Below are 23665 nucleotides of genomic sequence, written 5' to 3'. Positions count from 1 at the left end.
AAGCTGCATTGTGATGAAAGGTGTCAATTTACTTCTGTTCTACCTTGAAAAGCAGTGACTTACTGGCTGTGTTCGAAACCACATACTAAATACTACATACTTCCATGTCCACACTCCACACTGCATACCCAATCCATCAGACAGTATGCAAAGCGTTTACACTACAGCGTACTACATAGCCCACAATGCATTGCGCTCATGCACGACCCGAAATCGACAGGCTGAAGCTGATTTCTCTCTAAACTCTTTAAATACATCACTTTATTCAAATTTATTTTAATCAGGTGAGAAAGTGACCGTTTAGATCCCGAGTGTGTCATTTATTTGTCCAAATAAAAACCGTTTACAATTTCTTTCGGACTAAATCGGCTAAATTTAAGCTAACCGAAGTGAGCAACGCACTTTTGGTTATTTTTACAAAATAAAACACCATTTTACTTTTCTCATACAAAAAAAACATAGAGATAAATCACTGCTTTTACTTTGAAAACAAGAAGCGAACCAACTCGCAATATATCGTGCTTGACACTGCCGTTTGGTCCATCCTGCTGCTCAGTGTTCAGCCAGCGTTTTTTTTTTCGCGGTGTCGTCACGTCGCGTTGCATCCTGGGTAATTTGAGTGTGAGTAGTAAGCTGATACATAATCAACATTTCTGGCGAATGTAGTGTAGACACGCCGCATACTCAAATAGTTAGTATGAGTAGTAGTAGTATGCGGTTTCGATCACAGCCATTGTAACTTGCCACCCTCTGAACAAGGAAGTGTTGTCACGTGACTGGTCCGTCCGTCGTCAGGAAGGCGCCTGTCAAACACGTGATGACATTGTTAGCATTGAAGTCCTTGTGCTATGTTAGCTTAGCGCTACATTCAATGTGATGTAATCATGTGACCACTACCGGACGCACATTAGCGGCGGTGGCGCTCCTCACTCGTCCAGGCCTTTCTTGGCGACTCCATCCCTGGTCTTGGCCCTCAGCTTGTTGACCTGTGACTCCGCCACGTCGGCCCGCTCCTGAGCTTCATCCAGCTCGTGCTGCAGCTTGCGTACTTTAGCCACGTTGCCGTTGGCCGCCTCTTCGGCCTCCTCTGCGGCACGTTTGTAGGACTTCACCTTGACCTGCAGCTTGTCCACCAAGTCCTGGAGGCGAGCCACGTTCTTGCGGTCTTCCTCGCTCTGGTAGGTGAGTTCTTTGATGCGGCGTTCGTACTTGCGAATGCCTTTGACGGACTCGATTCCTTTGCGCTGCTCCGCCTCCAGCTCGTTCTCGAGATCCTTGATTCGAGCCTCCAGTTTCTGGAGTTGCTTCTTGCCGCCCTTCATTGCGACCTGCTCGGCCTCATCCAGACGGTGCTGCAGGTCTTTGATGGTTTGCTCCATGTTCTTCTTCATGCGCTCCAGATGTGCGCTCGTGTCCTGCTCCTTCTTCAGCTCTTCAGCCATCATGGCCGCATCTGTGATGGCCTTCTTTGCCTTTTCCTCGGCGTTGCGATTCTCTTGGATGACCTCCTCCATTTCATTCTGCAGGTGGAGGAGGTCGGCCTCCTGCTTCTTCTTCTGGTTGATCAGACTGGTGTTTTGGGAGTGGAGGAGTTGCATGCGCTCTGTCGAGTCGGTCAGCTCCTGCTCGGCCAGTTTGCGACTTCTCTCCGTCTGCTCCAGGACGGCCCTCACCTCCTCCAGCTCGGCTTGAATCAAGTTGTTTCGACGTTCGAGGACGGCGATGTTCTCCCGAAGGTCATCGTTCCCGTGCTGGGTGTCGTCCAGCTGCAGCTGGGTGTCCTTCAGGAAGACTTGGAGGGTCTTCAGCTGCTTCTGGGCGTCGACCGCCTGCCTGTTTGCTTGGCTGAGCTGGATCTCCATCTCGTTGAGGTCGCCCTCCATCTTTTTTTTCACTCTCAGCGCTTCATTGCGGCTCCTGGTCTCAGACTCCAGAGAGGACTGGAGCGAGTCCACCATTCGCTGGTAGGTTCTTTTGGCCTGCTCCGTTTCCTCATCTTTCTCTGCCAGTTTCCGCTCCATGTCGGCCTTCACTTGGTTGAATTCCAACTGGACTCGCAGGATCTTGCTCTCCTCGTGCTCCAGGGAACCTTCGGCCTCCTCCAGTGCTGACTGGAGCTCCGCCTTTTCCTGCTCAAGTTGCTTCCTCATTTTTTCAAGTTCACAAGCACTTCTGCCGCCCTCGCCTAGCTGGTCGCTGAGGTCGGAGATCTCCTCCTGCAGGTTCTTGTTCTCTCTCTTTGTGGTCTCCAGATGATCCAGGGACTCCTCGTAAGCATTTCTTAGCTTGAAGAGCTCGGTGCTGAGAGATCTGGCCTCCTTCTGGGAGGCTTCCAGCTCACATTGCGACTCCTCGAACTTTTGCTTCCACTCTGCTAAGATTTTGTCGAAAGCCCGTTGTTTTTTATCCAGCGCTGCAGAAGCTGCATTGGACCTCTCCAGGTCCAGCATCAGGTCCTCGATCTCATTCTGGAGTCGGTGCTTGGTCTTCTCAAGGGACGAACACTTGGCATTGGCCGCCTCAATGGCCTCCTCCGCCTCCTGCAATCTCTGGACCAGCTTCTTTTTCGCTTCCTCCAACTCTTCGGTTCTCTGGATCGCATCGGTTTCGTACTTGGTCCTCCAAGCCGAGACCTCGGTGTTGGATTTGGACAGAGCTCTCTGTAGCTCAGCCTTGGCCTCCTGCTCCTCTTCAAACTGTTCTCGGAGCAGATCACAGTCGTGGCGAGCAGATTGCACAGCGTGGGCGAGGGCGTTCTTGGCCTTGACTTCCTCCTCCAGTTGTCTGCGTAGGTCTTCTACCTGCTGGTTGTAGGAGTTCTTCCCCCTGGTCAGTTGAGATATCAGACAGTCCTTCTCTTCCATCTGACGTCCAAACTCGCTGTTCTCCGCAAGCAACTTGGCCCGTTGGGTGGTCATGTCATTGATGGACCTTTGAGCCTCCTCGTATTTGCTTTTGTACTCCGTCATGGCGTCCTCCATCGTTCGGCACGTCTTCTCCACGTTGGATTTGTTCTTGGCCACGCTCTCCATGCTTGATGCAAAGTCGTCCAGCTCCAGCTTGAGCTCGCTTTTTTCCTTCTCCAGCTTCTGCTTAACCCGCTGCAAGTTATCGATCTGCTCGCCCAGTTCGGCCACGCTGTCGGCGTGCTTCTTCCTCAGCGCAGCGGCGGTGGCTTCGTGCTGAAGGGTGGACTCCTCCAGATCTCTGCGGAGCTTTTGGAATTCGGTGTCTCTCCTCTTGTTGAGCTCCACCTGTGCTGACGTGGCTCCACCGGCCTCCTCCAGACGCTCGCTGATGTCTTCCAGCTCACGGGAAAGATCTGAGCGCTGCTTCTCCACTTTGGCTCGAGCTGCACGCTCGGCGTCCAGCTCCTCCTCCAGCTCCTCGATCCTCGCCTGGTTTTCTTTCAGCTTCTTTTGGAGCTGCCCTGAAGCAACCTGCTCGTCCTCCAGCCTGGAGGTGACCTGGGAAACCTCAAAGTCTTTTTTCTTGAGCTTTTCCTCCAGCTGCTGCTTGTCGTTTTCCAAATCCATCAAACTCTCTTGGGTCAGCTTCACGTCCCCCTCGAGCTTCCGCTTCGACCGCTCCAGCTCCATCCGGATTTTCTTCTCTTGCTCCAAGGAGCCCTCCAGGTCATCCACCTGCTGCTCCAGCTTCACCTTGGATTTGTTCAGACTGTTGGCTTTGTCCTCCTCACTCTGAAGATCATCCAGTGTCTGCTGGTGGGCCTCCTGCAGAGCTTTCTTCTCTTTGGTGAGCTTCATGATGTTCTCGTCCTGGGACGCCATCTCCTCTGTCAGGTTCTTCACCTTGTTCTCTGTGGCGTGCTTCTCTTTCTCAACCTTGGCCAATGTCAGCTCAAGGTCATCGATGTCTTTCTTTAACTCAGAGCACTCGTCTTCCAGCTTCCGTTTCTTGGCTGTCAGGTCCGCATTTAGTTCCTCCTCGTCCTCCAGTCTCTCGCTCATCTCCTTGAGCTTCGCCTCCAGTTGAATCTTGCTCTTGATGAGCTGCTCGCATCGTTCCTCGGCGTCTGTTAGGGTGTCCTGCTCCGACTGAATTTGCAGAGTCAGGTCATTCTTCTCTTGGAGAAGAGTCACTATTTTCTCCTCCAGCTCCTTTCGACGCGCTTCAGATTTTTCCAGAGCTTCCTTCAGCTTATTGAACTCGTCTTTCATGTTGGCCATCTCCTTCTCCGATTCGGCGCTCTTCAACAGGGGTTTGATCTTGAAGAAGAGCTTCATCCACGGCCAGTTCTTGACACTCAGGAAGGAGCGAAGGTTCCACTGGACAACCAGAAGAGCATCTCTGCGCTCCACCAGCTTGGCGAACTCCGCCCTCATCAACAGCGCACGGGCGTTGGCCTGGATTCTTGTGATGATTCGCGAGAGTTGTTCATCTCGCATTTCCTCCAGAGTCCCCAGCAGGCCGGCTTTGAAGAAGACTTTGGTGTGACCGAACTTGTACTGCGTGTGGTCGATGTCCAGAGACGACAGCAGCTTCTCCGCACTCTTCTTGCAGTCGATGAACTGACCCTCCGGGATGGCGGAGGCGTTGAGGATCCGGTACCTCTGTTTGAAGTCTCCGTATAGGACGCGGTTCGGAAAACCCTTCCTGCAAATTCGGATGCCTTCGAGAACACCGTTACAGCGCAACTGGTGCATGACCAGGGCGTTGTCCATGACTCCAGGAGTCTTCTTCTCATTTGGGATCAGGCAGCGTACAAAGTGGGGGTGTGTGGTCTTCAGGTTGGTCATGAGCTTGTTGAGGTTCTCTCTGTGAAGAGCCGACACCGTCTGGAAGGAGGAGCCTTTTTTCTTGGCTCCTTTGCCTCCCTTGTCGCCGCCGTCGCCACCCGAGTAGCTGGAGAACAACACACTCAGAAGCCTGAGTGACGACTTCTGGTACAGACCGACCACCGTTTCATTGAGGGGGTCTTTATTTTTCACCAGCCAACCGGAGATGTTGTAGTCCACGGTGCCGGCGTAATGGACCAGAGCAAAATGAGCTTCTGACTTTCCCTTGGCGGCTCTGGGCTTCTCGAACATCTTGTTCTTGCCCAGATGATTGTCGTAGAGTTTGGACTTAAAGGTCTGGTCGCTGGCTTTGGGAAACATGCATTCTTCCTCCAGAATGGACATGATCCCCAGGGGCTTTTCAATGAGATCGATACAAGCTTGGAGGTCCATGCCGAAGTCGATGAACTCCCAGTCGATCCCCTCCTTCTTGTACTCCTCCTGCTCCAGGACAAACATGTGGTGGTTGAAAAACTGCTGGAGCTTCTCATTCGTGAAGTTGATGCACAATTGCTCAAAGGTGTTGAAATCAAAGATCTCAAACCCGGCGATGTCCAGCACGCCGATGAAGTACTGCCGGTGCTGTTTAGTGTCCAGAGACTGGTTGATTCTGACCACCATCCAGTTGAACATCTTCTCGTAGACGGACTTGGCCAGGGCACCGATGGCATAGTAGACCTGGTCTACACTCTGGCCTTTTGTCACGTACTCGTTGCCGACCTTGACTCGGGGGTGGCACAGCCCTTTGATGAGGTCGGCGGAGTTGAGCCCCATCAGGTAGGCAGACTTGTCTGCCGCCTCGGTCCCGTCTGGCTCGGCTTGCTCCTCACGCTGCTTCTGCTTGAACTTCATGTTGCCGTAGTGCATGATGGCGCCCGTCAGTTTGTAGACCCCCATCTTCTCCTCCGGGGTGAAGCCCAGCACGTCAAAGGCGCTGTCTGTCGCCATCAGCTCTTCGGAGTCGTTGATGGAGGCCACCGTAACTTCTCCCTGGGAGATGTAGGAGTAGTCGTAGGGGTTGTTGGTGATCAGCAACATGTCCAGAAGGTCCGGCTTCTGATTGGACAGGATCTGGTAGAAGATGTGGTAGTTTCGTTCGGCTTTGAGCTGAAAGGTGACGCGGGACTTCTCCAGCAGGTAGGTCTCGATGTCTGCGGAGGACAGCTTGCCACTGGTCCCGAAGTGGATTCTGATGAACTTTCCAAAGCGAGAAGAGTTGTCGTTCCTCAGGGTTTTGGCATTACCGAAGGCCTCTAGTGCCGGATTAGCCTGGATGATCTGATCTTCCAGCGTCCCTTTGCTGGAGTCTTTTTTGCCTCCTCCGCCGACGGCGGCAATGCTGGCAAAATATTGGATGACCCTCTTGGTGTTGACGGTCTTGCCAGCCCCGGATTCTCCGGTGATGAGGACCGACTGGTTCTCCCTGTCGGCCAGCATGTACTGGTAGGCGTTGTCCGATATGGAGAAGATGTGCGGTGGAGCTTCACTCCTCTTCTTCCCTCTGTAGGCGGCCACCACCTCGGCGTCGTAGACGGGAAGCCACTTGTACGGGTTGACCGTGACGCAGAAGAGGCCAGAGTAGGTGTAGATCATCCAGGCGGCGTAGCGCTCCTTCAGATTAAACAGCACCGCCGGCTCGTGGAGGAAGGTGAACATTGCCATGTCTTCGATCTTATCAAACTTGGGGGGGTTCTGCGGGTGGACGTCCGCCTCCTTGACGGTCACTGTCGTCCCGTCCTCCTTCTTGACCTTCACGGTTCCTCCGTCTTTGCTTTGGATTTGTCCCTTCACGTACTCCTCCTTGTCATCCACCACGAAGCATTCGTTTTTTATGTCGAATTGCCTTGTCTGAGCTTCCAAGCGCTCCTTGTCGGACTTCCTCAGATACGGAGCGGCTTTCCCGAACTCTGCCATCATTGCATCTGACATTTTCAAGACGACTCACAGGACTGAGTAGAGAAACCAGGTGAAGCCGGACTGTGCTGCGAGGCGGCACAAATACGCTTTTAAAGACACCCGCGACACCCAATAAGGAGAGGAGCCAAGAAAAGGAGAAAAAAAGGTGGACGCTAATTTTGTCTGAGGAGACAAGGAGAGGTCACATAGGAGACCTTTTACTGTCACCGGTCCATTTTAGGAAGATGCCAGACTCGTTATCATGATCCCCATCCCTAACACGTCTTCATTTAGACCCACTCGGCCAGAGTGTCCTGCAGCACGTACAGTACGATGCCCATACACACACACACACCCCTAAACATACACTTGTTTTTATGAAGAACAGAACAAATGTTTTTTGTCTCAAATTTAAATTGTACTTGTCTTTAAGTGCGTGTTTGCGAGATTGTGTGTTTTTGTGAGATTGTGTGCATCAGTGTATGTGTGTTATCAGCGTGTATTTTTATCAGCGTGGTAAGGACCACATGAACAATTTGTATTATTAAGTGTACACTTAAAACAATGTCAGGAGGACTGAGGACATGAATACCTAAGCCATTTGTATGATGGTTAATGTTAAATCACTCACTTGCAGTAACTTCACTCTGAAAAGTGACAGAGAATCATTAAATATAATACTGACTGGAAGCAGAGATTTTTTACATTCAATTTAAAAATAGGAGGCGCAGGGAAAGTATGCAAAATACGGTAGTTTCCCGTGGAAAACGCAGGATAGTCGACTGGTATTAATACTGTAATGGTGGTAATTATCTGGACGTTATCAAGTGAGTCAGGTAGTACCAGTTGCGACCAAAGGGGGCAGCAGATCGTGCGGTGAGCAAAGAAGATCGTTAAGATTGGCGAAGAAGAGCAACAGGAAGTAGTTTGATGTCCTTGTGCCAGAAAGACGACTACGGACGACGCTAACGATGAATAGAAGCATATTTGTAAGACAGTATTTTAGTTTAATTGCCATTCTACTTTTGTAAGGGTTTAGTTAGTTTTGGGTCGTATATTGTTTTGTATATTTGTAATGGAAGAGTACACCGAGCTGCATTTAGCCTCAAAGTGCTAGCTAGCGGTCAAAGGCGGCTAATGTTGTCGCTATGACATAACTTCTCTTTATTTTTTAGCTGTTTGGTCTTTTAACATTGTAGCATACCACGTGTTTAAACTACAAAGAACAACACCAATTGTTATCAAATGTATTCACATGGTCTGCGTTTCCTTATACACGACGGCTGTGCTGTTGTTCCCAGGCCCTCCAGCAGGTGGCGCGGCGGACCATCTGCAGCTCTTCTCGGCGTCAGGTGGACAATCAGGTCCCCAAGAACCAAAAACTGTTCCAGGTCAGACTTATTTCTTCTACAGGGACAACACAAACTGGTGGCATCATGGGCACGGATAACACATTTGATTTGATGATTATATAATATTGAAAATATTAGTCATGCTTTTAAAGGGACTGTAGGTTGTAACGTTTTCAGATTCAATGGTCTAAGAGCAAAGTATAAGTACACAAATTGAGACACAGAAAAGTGTTTTAGCACAGACACGAAGAAGACTCTGAACCTGATGACTTTCCGCACACAATCCACGTTGGCCACAAAGTTTAAACTTAAAGCGCTGCGGTGGCTTGTCGCCGTCCAGAAACCACAGCCGCCAATCAAGTGGAAGTGTGCACAGCCAAGCAGACAAAGATCCATCGAGTTGTCTTTTGTGGAATGGAAATGTGCGGCTGCTTGCATAAGTGTGATGATGAATAGCGTACATGTTGATATATTGTAGTATTTTTCTTATTCTGCAAGCTTGACTTGATTTTAAAAGTTCTGCAGTAACTTGATGATAAGCCCTCACGACATTCCTGTGTGAGATATCATGTTGTGACTTAAAGGGGCTGCTTCAATTTAACTGGCAATTGTTAATATAGTCCATTTTTTGCCGGTTTGCTGTCTGAAAGCTACCGTATGCTAGCCGATGGTGGTGTTCTTATGTCATTTGGGACCCACGAGGATAGCACATTTTAACGTCTTCTTCCCTGCAGGAGGACAATGGCCTCCCCGTCCATCTAAAAGGCGGAACGACCGACGCTTTGCTTTACAGAACCACCATGGCGCTGACCGTCCTGGGTGAGTGTTGTGAAAAGCGAGTGACGAAAAAGCCTCGCCGGAAACCTCATGTGCGTGTTGATGTGCACAGGTGTGGGCTACGTGTTGTACGAGCTGGTGAAGGCGTCATACCCTCAGAAGAAAGACTGACTTGGTGTATACGTCGTCCGCGTGTTGTAAAAAAGATGATGTTCATGGGATCAATATTTATTTCTTCCTGAGGATCAATTAAAAGTCTAAACTTGTCAAAGTTTTTTCATGAGTCAGTACACTTCGGTAACTACTCTTCAGTAAGTACTTGGTTCATGAGTGTGTCATTACTGGAAATTATCATCACAATATTTACTACCTTCTTTGACAATCCACTACTTTCCACTGCTTTCAAGTTAGTCCCTCTTCTGCTGCCACGTAGCCAAGATGGCGTCTGAGTGCCAGTCGTTGCACACGCACCGTTTTGAGTGTAACATCCAAGTACTGGCATTCCGCGTATGTCCATATTTCTGAATATGAACTCTTAAGTGTGCAGGTGTGAACTTCTGCACCCAATAGGCTTAAGTGTTAAGTATGCAAGTGCAACAACCGAGACAGACGTGCATTGGATTGATTCACAATGGAAATTCTTCCTGGGCTGACTGCAAGATGACTGGTGAGCAACTGTGATGTCATATGTTGAAGTCATGTGACCCTCGTTCACGGGTAGGAGTAAAGAGTCGGCAGCTTAAGGTGGAAAATGTCAAAGGCAAGTGTTTATACAAGCTGTGAAGATTCCTCATTGTGAGCTGGAGCCTATCCCAGCTGGTCTGGTCACCAGCCAATCACAGGACAGATATACACAACCACCATTAAGATATATCTTTATTCGTCCCTCAGTGGGGAAATTTGTATTGCACAGCAGCAAGAGTACAGAGTCAGTTAAGCAGTACAAAATACACGATAGAGAAAAATAAACAAACAAATCAACAGTTTTTCCCAGACAATGGACAATTCCTACATGTGAAGGTGATGCTAACTATATGGAATGGCCTTTATTGTCGTTATACAAGTACAACGAAATTGGAGAAAAGTAGTGGTGTAATGCCGATGTATACGTGGATAGAGTATATAATATAGTATAGTATAATACTAGTATTATACTTTACATTACCATGCAGTGTTATTCAATAGTATTTTTTTTAGCTATCTACTTTATTGCTTATTTTTGTGCAAGTGAGATGTCCTTCCGCAGCTTTAATAATTCATACAGTTCAGCCTGCGATGCTGCGTTTATGGCGATGTGCTGCCGCTGGAGGTCGCTGTTTCCAAGTGCTTTTACTATGTTGTGGCCATTTGGAAGACACTTCATATGTCAACGCCGTCCCATAACGTCTGCCCAGGGTTGGGACACACAGACGTCCAAACCTTGGTCTATAATCTCAGCCCACCTGCGATCCGTTGGTCCACTATGAGTGGTCGTGTTGAAGTTCTCGTAGCGGCCACTAGAGGCCGTTGAGGGAGGATGGAAGGGTTTATTTTTCGGACTCGAGGCTGTCTCAGGTGTTGCACGGAGCACGTGACGAGGTGTGTAATGATGGTGGACCCGGGTAGACTTGGGTAGAGTTGAAGTTATTGATATGAGTTCCAAACAGTAATACTGGCTCCAAGTTGAAGTTTTTCTATGAGCGCACTTCTTTGTCACATTTTCCCGCCCCATCAGCACAATGGAATGCACTAAACCATCTCAAAGTTTCCAAGTGCGAGTTCTGGTCCGGTTCGGTGTGGTGTGTGGGCACCCCGCCCCTCCCCCTCCCCCCGTTAAGTAGCGCGCTGAGAGGAGACTCGGCCCACTTGGAGGAAGACTCCACGTCGCCCGCTGAGCTCTCGGGACCTGGACCTCGGACCAACTCGCTGATCCGAACCCATTCTTCCTCCTCCTTTGACACACTTTTGGTCACCTTTGAGAAGATTCCAGGCCAATCTCCAGGTCAGTCTGAGGTCTTTTAGGATTTCTTTCGGACCAGAACCTTCTGAGGTTCTCATTATTACATCATTAGTGTTATTATTTTTTTATGCTTTTAGATTTCTCATCCGACACTTTTGCTCTTCTCACTTGGTGTCCTCCTGGCAGCTATCTCCATGCTGTGGTGATCCACAGGAGGTGAAAATGAAAAGCGCTCCGTCTGTGGTTCTCACTGCCCTACTGGCGCTATTGCTGTCCTGCTCATGCCAGGCCCAGGACCAAGGTAAGACCACCCCCCACACCCTCAGCACATGTGACCTTTCACCTCTGCCTTTCCTAGTGCTTCTTACTGTAGATGTCAATAAAAACTGAGGAGAAAGCAAGTGTGTGAGTGCGTGTGTGTGTGTGTGTGGAGTGGGTGATCATTTATTCATGTAATTGAGACCACAAATGCATATTGCATTAAAATATCTGATTATACCATAATGTTTAATTTTATTTCTTGTTATATTATCTATATTTCCTGTTTTTATATTGCTATATATTTTTCATTTGTTTGATTGTTAAATGCCTGTTGTTCTATGTGATATTTCTTGTTATCCTTATATGAAATGTTATGATGCATAATTTGATGATTTCCATGAAAAACAGCAGCGGGCTTCCGGTAATAACACAGGTGGCCGCTAGGAGGAGCTCGTGCTTAAAGTCAGCCTGTCAAGTAAAGGAGCGAAAGTCTAAATACACTTGACAAAAAGTTGAGTGAAAAAGCAGTCCTGATTTAGTTTGAAGTGTTTTTATAAGGAACCAAACATTTATTGACGTCATCTGGATGAAACGCGCACGTCTTCTGGACACTTTAGTAATGTTGTGGAGGCAGAAGAAGCGTCTTGGCCAAGGTTGGTGTTCCTCCATTGTTGCCGCCATGTCAGCTCCCGCTCAAGTCTGGACCTCAATCTAGACTTGATGGCAATATTTCACTGTGATATTCTTCACCCAAGAGGTTGCTGGTGTTCACCAAAGCTTCTACAAGATTCAGGAAAGACATGAAGAGAGAATAAAACTGGAACTAGAATCTTGAATTTCGCTTTTGTAAGCATTTTTTGTCACCAAACGCTAAGAAGTGACAGCTTGCTAGCATATTTCTTGGTATGATTGTGCATTAGAGTGTAGCTAATGCCAGGCAATTCTAGCTAGGTAAGGTTAAGTCATGTGACACAGTACAGTTACGCTAATTGCAAGAAGATTCTGTCAGCAAAAATGATTTAATTGCGCCTTTAGAATCTTTGAGTTAGAGCCCCGAGTTAGTTATTTACGACAGCTATAACAGAGATTGTCATTATGGTTTACTAGGAAAGATTATAATGTGAAATGAAGCTAGCTAGCTAGGTAGTGCTTTTCCACGCCTGTTACTACTCCATCCGTACTGGCACCACGATCGGTTCTGCACATGCGCGAGATCTACGTCACTTTCTCCACTCAATTTTTTGGGGGGCGGTCGCATACTGTGATATTAGTATTTTTGACCTTTCTGAATACATTGTCACTCACTATACTTCATATAAACGTAGCAAACAAAGGAAAACCAATAGATCTGCATAAATAAATACAAATAAATAATCAAAAACAAACCTCAAAATGCTATCATATTTAATGTAAACGACTGTTAGCCGGTTTTTCTTAAGTTACTTAGAGTACCTTCCATTCATCCAAACATTCCCTTGCTAGCAGACGCGTTTTGCACATGTGCAGAAAGGATTGTGTTTCCGGTACGGATTGCGTAGTGACAACGTCAACCTGAAGAATATCACCTTGAAATATTGATGAAGAACACACGGTCTTTGTGTACATGACACATTTTGTCCACAAGTTGTTGCCAACAACTTTTCATGTACACATGCATGACGGAGGTCGGTCACGTCACACCACCTTTGACCTTTGTTCACGGACTCCAGGCCTGTGGGGAGACCAGAACCAGAACTCGATCCAGCGTCAGTTACAATTCAACTCCCAGCAGTTGGATTGATGCTGGGATCCGCCTTGTAGTTTTTAACACTTTATCTTTGACATGAAAACATGTTTTAATTTTCATGTGAGCAAAGAAAAGCCTCAGGAATTCATTCCTTTTTTAAAATTTCACTCTAGTGGATACAATTCAACCTCATTCTAGTAAAAAAAAAATGATGGAAAAAAACTTTTGAAAATTAGCGGACAATGGATTCTCTTTCTGTTGTCCTTTTTTCAACAATGGCTTTTCTTTGCTTCCAGAATGTTCATTTGTCTTCTGTCCATTTCCTTCTGGAATGTAGTGGAGTGTTGGAAGTTGTTTTATGTGTTCAAACTAATCCAACAACACAAAATACACAACAGCGCATCCACTGGCAGCTTTTTAACGTTTCCCCTTATGTGTCCGCAGTGGAGCCACCCTCACATTTGACCTTTCACATTTTGGATGAGAGGACGGTGCAGATGTCATGGAAACGGTCACGCTCCGACATTGACGGTTACAGGATACACGTGACCTCTGACACAGGTGAGCGAGCGCAAGCACGTCCAACACCAGCGACACGCCCTGCAATCAAGAAGAAGACTTTGTTGTTATTTCTGAAGCCACACATATGCTGCCAAGAAAAACATCTTTTTTTTTTTTTACTTGGGGCTAAACAAGAAAACATTAAAGAGTGACAACAGAAGAACGGTAAGTCAAATGTTGAAACATGAAAACATTAATAAATGAAGTTTTGAAACATTAAAACGCAGAAGCATTACAACATTAAATCACATGCTAAACCTCGAAATGTTAAATTGTTAAACATTAAAACCCTAAAAGGTGGAAATGTAGGCGGCAATCCGAGATCCGAGATAATCCGAGATTAGGTGCTTGCTGATTATTTCCCTCAATCCAATACAAATTCCTTTATAATCCTGATTTCCGGCCGAGTGGTTAGCGCGCAGACCTCGCCGCTAGGAGACCAGGGTTCAATTCCACCCTCGGCCATCTCTGTGTGGAGTTTGCATGTTCTCCCCGGGCATGCGTGGGTTTTCTCCGGGTACTCCGGTTTCCTCCCACATTCCAAAAACATGCTAGGTTAATTGGCCACTCCAAATTGTCCATAGGTATGAATGTGAGTGTGAATGGTTGTTTGTCTATATGTGCCCTGTGATTGGCTGGCAACCAGTCCAGGGTGTACCCCGCCTCTCGCCCAAAGACAGCTGGGATAGGTTCCAGCACCCCCGCGACCCTCGTGAGGAAAAAGCGGTAGAAATGAATGAATGAATGAAGGTGGAAATGTCCAATCATTCAAATGTTATAGCACTAAAACTTTGAAACGTGAACTTGTTGAAAGGCTTAAGGATTAAAATGTTAAATCATTGAAAAAATAAAGCACAAAAATGTCAAAACATGGACGTGTTAAAGCCGACATATTATGATTTTTCCAATTCCCTGACCTATAAATGTAGTTAGAATGTTGTATTCTCGTGTTGAACCATGCCAAAGTTTCAGATAAAGAGGTTTGCGCATTTGGAAGTGAGCCCTAAAAGAAGTTTGGGATGGCTCAAAACGCTCTGTTTCAAAAGGCGTGGTTAAACTGCCCCTTTGTGATGTCACAGAGGGGTGGACCTCCTCGCCGCCCTCCCCCAAGCTCTGCTTCTTTGTTTACAAGGGAAGCTAAAATATTTTCACATGGGACTGTTTTTGTGAATATGAATGTAAAATATCCTCCAACTGTTGCTGAAGCCGGAAGCGTTCGCTCTCCCCGGGAAAGGCGCATTCATGTTGGACACACTGTGCGTCCACGGAGATGGAGAGAACCACAGTGTTCACCGTCTGCAACATGGTAGTTCCGCAAAAAACGTACCATGACAATCATTTCCACTAATGTTTTGTCAAGATTGTCTTCAGTTAGTAAACGCGGCGCCCTCACGTCCGGCTTCTGAGATCCACGGCACCAGCGGTGCCTTTGACAAAGTGTGTCTGACAATGAGTGCTCCTCCTCGGGCAGGCGAGGTAGGAGGAGCACGAGAGGTACCTACCGTTTGAGTTCGTAATTAGCTCTAATTATTCGTTATCAACTCCTATGCCCGCTATAATAGAAAGTGTTGTTCGTAGTCGTCAGGAAGTAGTTTGGGAGTGTGACCAATCACAGCGGAGTGGGTGTGCCCACGCTACAGTGTCGAAATGTGGAAGTGTTTTAAAACATGAAAACATGCTTGAAGTGACGTCTTTAAATCTCCATGTTGTTCCCGCCGCCATTCCGTTTACATTCTAAAGGTTCCAACGTGGAGCTATGCAGGGTCAAATCAGGTCTGATCCTAATCTGCTCCAGATTTGTCAGTAATGTAAATGGAAAGCTTGCTATTGAGAAGAGACATTTTTCAAGCGTCTCGTCTGGCAGGGGCGGGTGATGAACGTTTCACGTCATGGTGTTTGTTTTTTTTCTTCCCCGCAGGAGAACTAACACGAGAATTCGCTTTGGCGCCGTCGGCCACCACGACCTCCATCTCCGACCTTAATGCAGATGTGGAATATTCTGTTAGCATATCCGCGTACTCTAGCTCAGAGGAAAGTCTTCCCATTTCGGGCCAGATCACAAGTGAGTGCCTGAATCTGCCGGTTGTGATCCTGAAAAGGTGTCATGTGACATACCGACAGCTCGTTTTTAGCTCCAATTTTAAGATGATTTTTCCTTTGCAGTTGAGTCGGGCGGCGCCTCGCGAGGACCGTCAAGAAGACCAGACTCCACCTCCCTCAGTAAGTCTTTTTCATAGACTGAGTACACTGAGAAGAACGGAAAAATGCAGTACACTCTTAGTACTCCAATATTGAGATGGACGCTTAAAAAGTATCACCCTCGACAGCCGCCATTGTGATAATTGTGGCTAAAGATGCCAGAAATGTGCCGAGAAGTGGAAAGCGTGACGGTTGGTGACAAAACACCAGAGAATACGTGATGTCTGATTGCTGATCAATTTTTTCCAGAATGCTCCGTGAGCGCCGTGGCAGACGTGGTCTTCCTGGTGGACGCCAGCCGCAGCAACTTCAAAAGCGTTCGCAGTTTCGTGGCGGCCGTGGCCGGCTCCTTCCAGATCGGTGAAGACAAAACCCGTGTGGGAGTGGTTCAATACGGCGGGGATACGCCCACCGGGTTCAGACTGGACCAACACATGAGCCGACCCACTGTGATGCACGCCATCAGCGCGCTGGTGCACCACCGATACCCCGCCAGAACAGGTGGGCGCAACACCGTTACATGAATGCGTTATAGCCAGAGGGGCAGGGGGGGGCAATTAAGCATGAAAATATGATAAACATTTCTTTATTCATGTCTTTGTGTTTGATTGCTGCAGGTGACGCTCTAGATTACCTGTTGGCCAACACCTTCACGGAGGCGGCGGGCGCCAGGACGGCTTTTCCCAAAGTGCTGTTGATCCTAACAGACGGCCAGTGGGAGGATTCCGCGCAACGTTCCGCCAGGCGGCTGAGAAACGCGGGCGTGGAGATCTTTGTTGTCGGTACGCCGTCACAACACAACCTTCTTCTTTTCTCTGCTTCCCTTTTGCTCCTTAGCAACAGGAGTGCAATCCTGCTTAGATTCTTTCACGGTTAATGGGGGAAAGCAGGAATGTGAGCGCCGTCAGCCTTTCCACAAAGTGGACGCAGAAACACAAGTGTTCTGTTGCCATGGCACTGAGATAAACAATCAGCTCATCTTCAGCTGGAAGAGATAAAAGCACCGCTGGGGAACAACCTGAAGGGGGCTCCACTTACCCCATGTAGACACACACACACACACACACACACACACACATTTTCTTACAGTACAACACAGAAGACCAAGTGTGAAGCAGGACACCAAAGCTACAGTGCAAAGAGAATGATACATAAAATGTACACTGTGCCACAAAGTACACTAGATACTGCACTGTGTACTGTACATACTGTAACTGTGTACAGTACATATTGTATATATTTAAATTCCATGCCCATTTAAAAAAATTGGGCGCACCTTTACTTGCTCCAAGAAAGTTCACGTACGCTACATTACCAACTATGCTGCACAGAGGAGTTTGGTGTGGAAGAACTAGAACAGATGCAACATCTTGTGACCTCTGACCTCACACACTGGTGGCTGCAAAGACTCAACTTTGTCTTCAGTGGTCCAAATACTTGTCTCCGTGAGGCGTAATAGAAAGCAGAGATGAAGGAGAAGGAAGTCACTGAAGTCACTTCATCCCACGTTGTAGGAATTCAGGAGAGTGATCAGGAGAAGCTGAAGGAGCTGGCCTCATCTCCTTCCAGAAGTCACATTTTTACAGTGGCCGCCTTGGACAGCATCCAGAATGTTCAGAGGGAGGTCATCGGTCAGGTGTGTGCGGGCGTTGAAGATCAGCTCAGCTCCCTGGCCAGTGGAGAAGAAGGTGAGATTTTGTCAAGATCTTTCACATGTAAGCTCTTTGTGTGTTCACAATGTCCACTCTGTGGTTCCTTGCAGTCGTCGAGCCCGCCTCCAACCTTCAGGTCCTGGAGGTGGCCTCAAAGACCATGAGGATGAGCTGGAGCGCATCCGCCGGCGATGTTTCTGGGTACAAGGTGCAGATGATCCCCATGATGGCTGGTGGCAAGCGTCAGGAGCTGTACGTGGGCCAGAGCCAGACCTCCGTAGTGGTCCGGGACCTCTCGCCAGACATGGAGTACCAGGTCAGCCTGTTTGCCCTGAAAGGCCTCACGCCAAGCGAGCCCGTGGTGGTCCTGCAGAGGACTCAGCCAGTGAAGGTGTCAGTGGGTGAGTAGAAGTTCATGGGCAACCTCCCTTGGTACAAACACGCGTTCCTCACAGGCGCTCATTGTGCTCGTCTCCCATTCCAGAATGTTCTCTGGGCGTGGACGTCCAAGCTGACGTGGTTCTCCTAGTGGACGGGTCTTACAGCATCGGCCTGGCCAACTTTGCTAAGGTCCGAGCCTTCTTGGAGGTGCTGGTGACCACCTTTGACATTGGACCAGACAAAGTCCAGATCAGCTTGGTCCAATACAGTCGCGACCCGCACACCGAGTTCTTCCTGAACACTCACCACGACCTGAGCGGCGTGGTCAAGGCGGTGAGGTCTTTCCCGTACCGAGGTGGCTCCACCAACACGGGCAAGGCCATGACCTACGTGAGGGACAAGATCTTCCAACTGGCTAGAGGTGCGCGGGCCAACGTTCCTCGTGTCACCATCCTCATCACGGACGGCAAGTCTTCCGACGCCTTCCAGCAGCCGGCCACCAAGCTGAGGGACGCTGATGTGGAGATCTTTGCTGTGGGCGTGAAGGACGCCGTGCGGTCCGAGCTGGAGGCCATCGCCAACTCGCCCGCCGAGACGCACGTGTACACCGTGGAGGACTTTGACGCTTTCCAGAGGATCTCAAAAGAGCTGACGCAGTCCATCTGCCTGAGGATCGAGCAGGAGCTTCGCAACATCCAGAAGAGACGTAAGTCACCTGCCTCCATTTTGTTTCTACTGTCTGATGCAAAAGCAGCCGTGCAAACACTCCTCCTGTCTTCATGTGCTTCACACATGGTGACCTTTGCAGCCGTGATGTCAGGCAGAGTTCCTGCACTGGAAAGAGGACAAGTGGGTCAAGTGGCGCTTGCAGACATGTTTTAAAAGCCGGCTGCAGCGCCAGGTGACGGTGTAGGTGTGTCCTACGTGTCGGGGCAATAAACAAACGCTGACATGCATTCCTTGGAGCCATTAGTCGGCCGGACCATCTGCTCGTCGAGTTCCAACATGTGACATCTGCTCGTTTCGACTTTCTCCACTTTGCTTTCTACTGTGCCGACAGACACTTTGACTCGCATGCTGGAAGAGCACATTTCTTCTAGAGTGATATCGATAATACAGTACAGAGGATAATACAGTATCATGTCAAAGCCAAGCCTAAAATAGCACATATGATATCATCTGTGATATCATATACCATATGATTCATGTCAGCATCAAGGCTGCACCACTTCTCACTAGCTCTCCGCCTAACACCCAAATACGAACATAGATTATTACGCCTGTCACATCTATCTTGTCCATCACATCTCCATCTATCATGTTCACATGTGGCGCATCTACAGTACATCTATCACGCCACTGTCATGTATGTCATCGATACATGACAGTGGCATTCACATCCATCACTTTCCCATCTATCCTACCCACAGCGAAGCCATCACATCTCTTGTCTACGTCTCTGTCTACTTGCTGCGCTTGACCCTTCTTCTTGTGCTTATTTTCTTAGCAGCGCTCAGCTAGCGTGGTGTGTGCTAATGTTTGCTAGCTAGTACTTAGCAGTTTGGGTTTTCTTCAGTGCCCCCACAGGGCTGCAATCTATTTGTGGCAATGGAGGTGACTCAATTACATCATCTCATTTGCATAATTGTCCATGATGCATTAGCATGTAATTGTAATGGACACTTCATTCATTAGTTCATTTTCTACCGCATATACTCACGAGGGTTGCGGGGGTGCTGGAGCCTTTCCCAGCTGTCTTCGGGCGAGAGGCGGGGTACATCCTGGACTGGTGGCCAGCCAATCACAGGGCACATATAGACAAACAACCATTCACACTCACATTCATACCTATGGACAATTTGGAATGTGGGAGGAAACCAGATTACGGGGAGAACATGCAAACTCCACACAGAGATGGCTGAGGGTGGAATTGAACTCGGGTCTCCTAGCTGTGAGGCCTGCGCGAACCGCTTATTAGCGCTTTGAAAGCAGCCCCTGCTGCTTGTTGAGAAGAGCCATGTGTGCCCATGGTTAATCAATCCACCAAATAAAGGACACACATTTGTACCTGTGCCAGTCTAAACCACTTCAATCCCATCTCACCCTTTTCACAGCCTCTCCCTCTCTCCTTTTACGACATTTTTTGCAAGTTGGTTTCCTGAAAAGTTGTATCTGTAGGAGTCTGATCACTCGCTAAATAGAGCAACAATATTACCAAGTTATAACGCAGATCCCTCCTGCTACATCTTCTTATTCCCTAGAAGATAAGGTGCGTATGGGGTGTTACCCATTTGTTACATATTCTAATGTTGTTCTTTATAAAGCTAGTCCAGTCTAAAGGTGTTTGATTGACCTTTCACCTTTGTACATGTCTTCAGAGCTAGTCCAGCCCAGAGGCCTGTCCTTCTCCGAGGTCACCTCCAGAAGCTTCCGCACCTCTTGGGAAATTGACGCCACCGACGTGGAGTCCTATTTGGTTCAGTTCAAGCCTGTGGACATCCCTGACGCCCATTTGGTGTCCATGTCCGTCCCCGGGGACACCCTCACTGCCGTCCTTCCCTACCTCACCCCCCTGACCCGCTACCAAGTTAACGTCTCTGCTCAGTATGAGCGAGGCGACAGTTTGCCATTGAGCGGCCACGAGACCACCCTGGAGGGTAAATGAGCTTCTCAGAGAAGCAGCTCGGTGGTCCACACGTGAAATTAAAGTGCTGATTGTCGCTCGCAGAACAAGGTCCGGTACGCAACCTGAGAGTGTCAGAGGAGACCACAGACAGCTTCCGGGTGTGGTGGCAGCCGGCGCCAGGAGCCGTCATCCGCTACCGCTTGACCTTTGAACCTGTCGGAGAGGCAGGCGCCAGGGCGGAAGTGACCACGCTCGGCGATGAGACTGACATTGTGCTGCAGGGGCTCCGACCTCGGACCACTTACCTGGTGACCGTCACCGCTGAGTACCAGTCTGGGTCTGGACCACCACTGCAGACGTATGGCACCACCAAAGAAGGTGAAGATGCGATTTGTTCTTGTTGCCATGGTGACACTCCATGATCCGTGATGCTTTGCTGCTGATGCTAATGTTGCTGTTGTGTTTGTGTTGTTACGTGTTTGTGTGCGGCAATCATCATCACACACACCACTCATGCTAGCCTTTAGCTTCAGTGTTGACTTATTGACAAGCTCCCGTCATGTTGGAATGACTTGTCATGTCTCATCGATAGTCCGTCAGTACAAGTCCATAAGTACTGTGTACATTGTGTACTTCACTTTAATCCCTCCCTTTCCGTGACGTAGCCAAAATGGGGACTACTGAGGGTCCATTGCTGCACGCTCAGCAGTTTGATTTGTTTGTTTTGAGTACAGCATTGGAGTACTGACAGTGTACTTGTCAGTGTGAACATACTTAAAGACTACTATAAAGACTACACTTAAGACTACTAAAGTACGCAATTCACATGCCATTTTAGTTTGGAGGTGTTTAAACAGTTAGTTAGTCCACCTCCAGGTAACAGTTCCTCATTCCCACATTCCCAGAGTGTCACACATGAACCCGAGTCTGCCGGGCTGGCTCCACTCCTGGTCAGGGAAGGGAATTAAAAACAGACGGAAGCTCAGGAATTCTGTTATGAAGATTGTGAAGAGGAAAAAAAAAATCCGAGACCTTTCTGATGACTCTCAGGTGAACTGCTGACATTTCCACACTTGCTTGGAATGAAGCTGGCTCGTGGCTCTGATGCGTCGTGTCTGTTTGTTCCGCTGTGTTGCGTTCACGGAGTACTGGAGGTGTTCCGAGGCACTGGGACATGGCGTATTCTTCCCGTCACATCTAGTGAGGGGAACTCTGCTCAGACAGTCTGTGTTGGAGGCTGAACACAGAATGTGGAACGTCAGAAGTCCTATCAAGTGATGCTGGAGAAAATGCACACATTGGGAAGTACTGTAGCCTTGTCTGATCCCAGACTCAGCTGGAGGAAGCCCAAGGAGCACTTCCTGAGTGTAGGAGAAACTTGGAGAGGGAAGGTTAGAAGTGGAAGCGGACAAAGGAACATTGTTTTGGTGTGTGTGCATCTTTAGAATTGGGAGAGATGAGGATAGACACATAAGGCTTTGTCCTTCTTGCCTCCCATGATGAGAATTGTGACCAAGCAGAAAGCCGAACCTTCCAGCTCACCTGTGGAATATTCCGCACCGACGTGGCGCCGTGTCCCTGTTGTTTGGTCCCTCGCTGACTTTGATTAACAGGCCGTTTTTAAAAAGATAACACAACACTTTTCCCCATCTGGGCCACCCGCGTAAAAAGTGCTGAGTCATCCTGGGCTCCTTGGGGTTCTTTAAATGTCTGATGGAAGATGGAACGTGTGGAGGAGCCAAGTTTACATAGTGGAGGACGCCAACAGACTTTCCACTGCAAGCAGCGTTTTTCACTGAAAAACCTGCGCTCAATCTTTTCTGCTCCACAGAAACAAGCCAGCCTCACGTGGCGCTAGTTAGCGTGCCGTTAGCGAGCCGTTAGCAGCGCTGTCATCAAGGTTTATGCGTACCTGTGTTTTACATGTCATCCGGTCAGCTTGTGAGGAAACACTGATTCCATGGAGCTTGTTAATGTTCAGCAGCTAACTGCCTCGCCGCTAACTACTCAGGCTGGCCAAAATCCACACAAGTTTCATGACTTTTCAGCAAACCGCAGTGATTTATTCACCACCATCAAATGTTCTTCTCTTTCTATTCTGGAACTTACTTTCCAATCACTCATTGAGAAACAAGATGTCTTCAATTAAACCCTGGAAACACGTCTGACTGCATTTCTGCTCAGCGCCACATATTCCATATCGTAGGCCATAGGATATTCTGCATTATGTAATATTTCATGTCCTCTTACATGTGATATTCCATGTGCTATTTCATAATAATATAACTAATAATATAACTAATGTAACTATATAACTAATGTGCTATTCCATATGATATTCCATATGATATTCCACGTGGTATGTCACATGCTATTCCATATGATATTCCACGTGGTATTTCACGTGCTATTCCATATGATATTCCACATGCTATTACATGTGCTATTCCATATGATATTCCACTTGGTATTTCATGTGCTATTCCATTTGACATTCCATGTGGTATTTCATGTGCTATTCCATATGACATTCCATGTGGTATTTCATGTGCTATTCCATGTGGTATTTCATGTGCTATTCCATATGACATTCCATGTGGTATTTCATGTGCTATTCCATATGATATTCCATGTGGTATTTCATGTGCTATTCCATATGATATTCCATGTGGTATTTCATGTGCTATTCCATATGATATTCCATGTGGTATTTCATGTGCTATTCCATATGATATTCCATGTGGTATTTTATGTCCTATTCCATATGATATTGCACGTGGTATTTCATGTGCTATTCCATATGATATTCCACGTGGTATTTAATGTCCTATTCCATGTGCTATTCCACGTGGTATTTCATGTGCTATTCCATATGATATTCCATGTGGAATTTCATGTCCTATTCCATATGATATTCCACGTGGTATTTCATGTCCTATTCCATATGATATTCCACGTGGTATTTCATGTGCTATTCGATATGATATTCAACGTGGTATTTAATGTGCTATTCCATATGATAGTCCACGTGGTATTCCATGGGCTATTCCATGCAATATTTTGTGTGATATTTGTAGTATTCCATTTGATGTTCCATGTGATATTCCATTTAATATTCTGTGTGATCTTCCATGCAATGTTCCATGCGGTATAGCTCGCAATATTCCGTGTGGTATTTTGCGCCATAGTCCACATAGTGTGGGATGTTCCTTGCGATATTCCATTCGATGATCGCCTGCGTGCTCCCAGCAACAAAGTAAGTTTTGGCTAGGGCCCAGTGGTGTCAAAATAAAAGCCCAGCTATGAAAATGAGCTTTTATTTGTGCTGGTGCACGTTTCCTTTTCATTTGAGAGTCACGGGAAGATCATTTGCTCCGCCAGACATCTTTTATGTGTTATTGTGTTTGTGTGCAGACACACACTCTGTCACAAAGCATGTCAATGCCGCCCACAAAGATGTCTTTCTGTTGACACGCTTGGGAAAGCAAATCATTTC

The 23665-nt window shown here is 47.8% G+C and overlaps 3 protein-coding genes across 4 annotated transcripts in view; 2 read left to right on the top strand and 1 right to left on the bottom strand.

Moving 5' to 3' along the window:
- Window positions 1-313: 313 nt before the first annotated feature.
- Window positions 314-6763, bottom strand: myh6 (myosin, heavy chain 6, cardiac muscle, alpha). The gene is made up of 2 exons (XM_058065486.1): window positions 907-6763; window positions 314-803 (listed from the first exon to the last, which is right to left on the bottom strand). Exon 1 carries the CDS (start codon window positions 6726-6728, stop codon window positions 927-929), a length of 5802 nt encoding a protein of 1933 aa, XP_057921469.1. The 5' UTR covers window positions 6729-6763; the 3' UTR covers window positions 314-803; window positions 907-926.
- Window positions 6764-7526: 763 nt separating this feature from the next.
- On the top strand, window positions 7527-9095 carry LOC131123730 (cytochrome c oxidase subunit 7A2, mitochondrial). Its single transcript, XM_058065487.1, has 4 exons — window positions 7527-7684; window positions 7997-8086; window positions 8782-8866; window positions 8937-9095. Exons 1-4 carry the CDS (start codon window positions 7667-7669, stop codon window positions 8993-8995), a joined length of 252 nt encoding a protein of 83 aa, XP_057921470.1. The 5' UTR covers window positions 7527-7666; the 3' UTR covers window positions 8996-9095.
- A 1581-nt stretch (window positions 9096-10676) lies between these two features.
- The window catches only part of col12a1b (collagen, type XII, alpha 1b), a 51853-nt gene continuing 38864 nt past the window's right edge, over window positions 10677-23665 (top strand). For both annotated transcript variants that reach the window (XM_058065485.1, XM_058065484.1), the window contains exons 1-12: window positions 10677-10805; window positions 10901-11064; window positions 13195-13311; window positions 15230-15373; window positions 15475-15531; window positions 15760-16011; window positions 16128-16292; window positions 17025-17198; window positions 17273-17563; window positions 17647-18249; window positions 19922-20200; window positions 20272-20547. In XM_058065485.1, coding sequence (XP_057921468.1) covers window positions 10986-11064; window positions 13195-13311; window positions 15230-15373; window positions 15475-15531; window positions 15760-16011; window positions 16128-16292; window positions 17025-17198; window positions 17273-17563; window positions 17647-18249; window positions 19922-20200; window positions 20272-20547 — 2437 coding nt within the window. In that variant the 5' untranslated portion in view covers window positions 10677-10805; window positions 10901-10985. The remainder of the gene's footprint in view (window positions 10806-10900; window positions 11065-13194; window positions 13312-15229; window positions 15374-15474; window positions 15532-15759; window positions 16012-16127; window positions 16293-17024; window positions 17199-17272; window positions 17564-17646; window positions 18250-19921; window positions 20201-20271; window positions 20548-23665) is intronic.

The sequence above is a fragment of the Doryrhamphus excisus genome, chromosome 1, assembly GCF_030265055.1.
Source record: "Doryrhamphus excisus isolate RoL2022-K1 chromosome 1, RoL_Dexc_1.0, whole genome shotgun sequence".
NCBI classification, from domain to species: Eukaryota; Metazoa; Chordata; class Actinopteri; order Syngnathiformes; family Syngnathidae; genus Doryrhamphus; species Doryrhamphus excisus.
The sequence above is the reverse complement of the archived record's forward strand: the minus strand, read 5'-3'. Positions and strand labels throughout refer to the sequence as shown.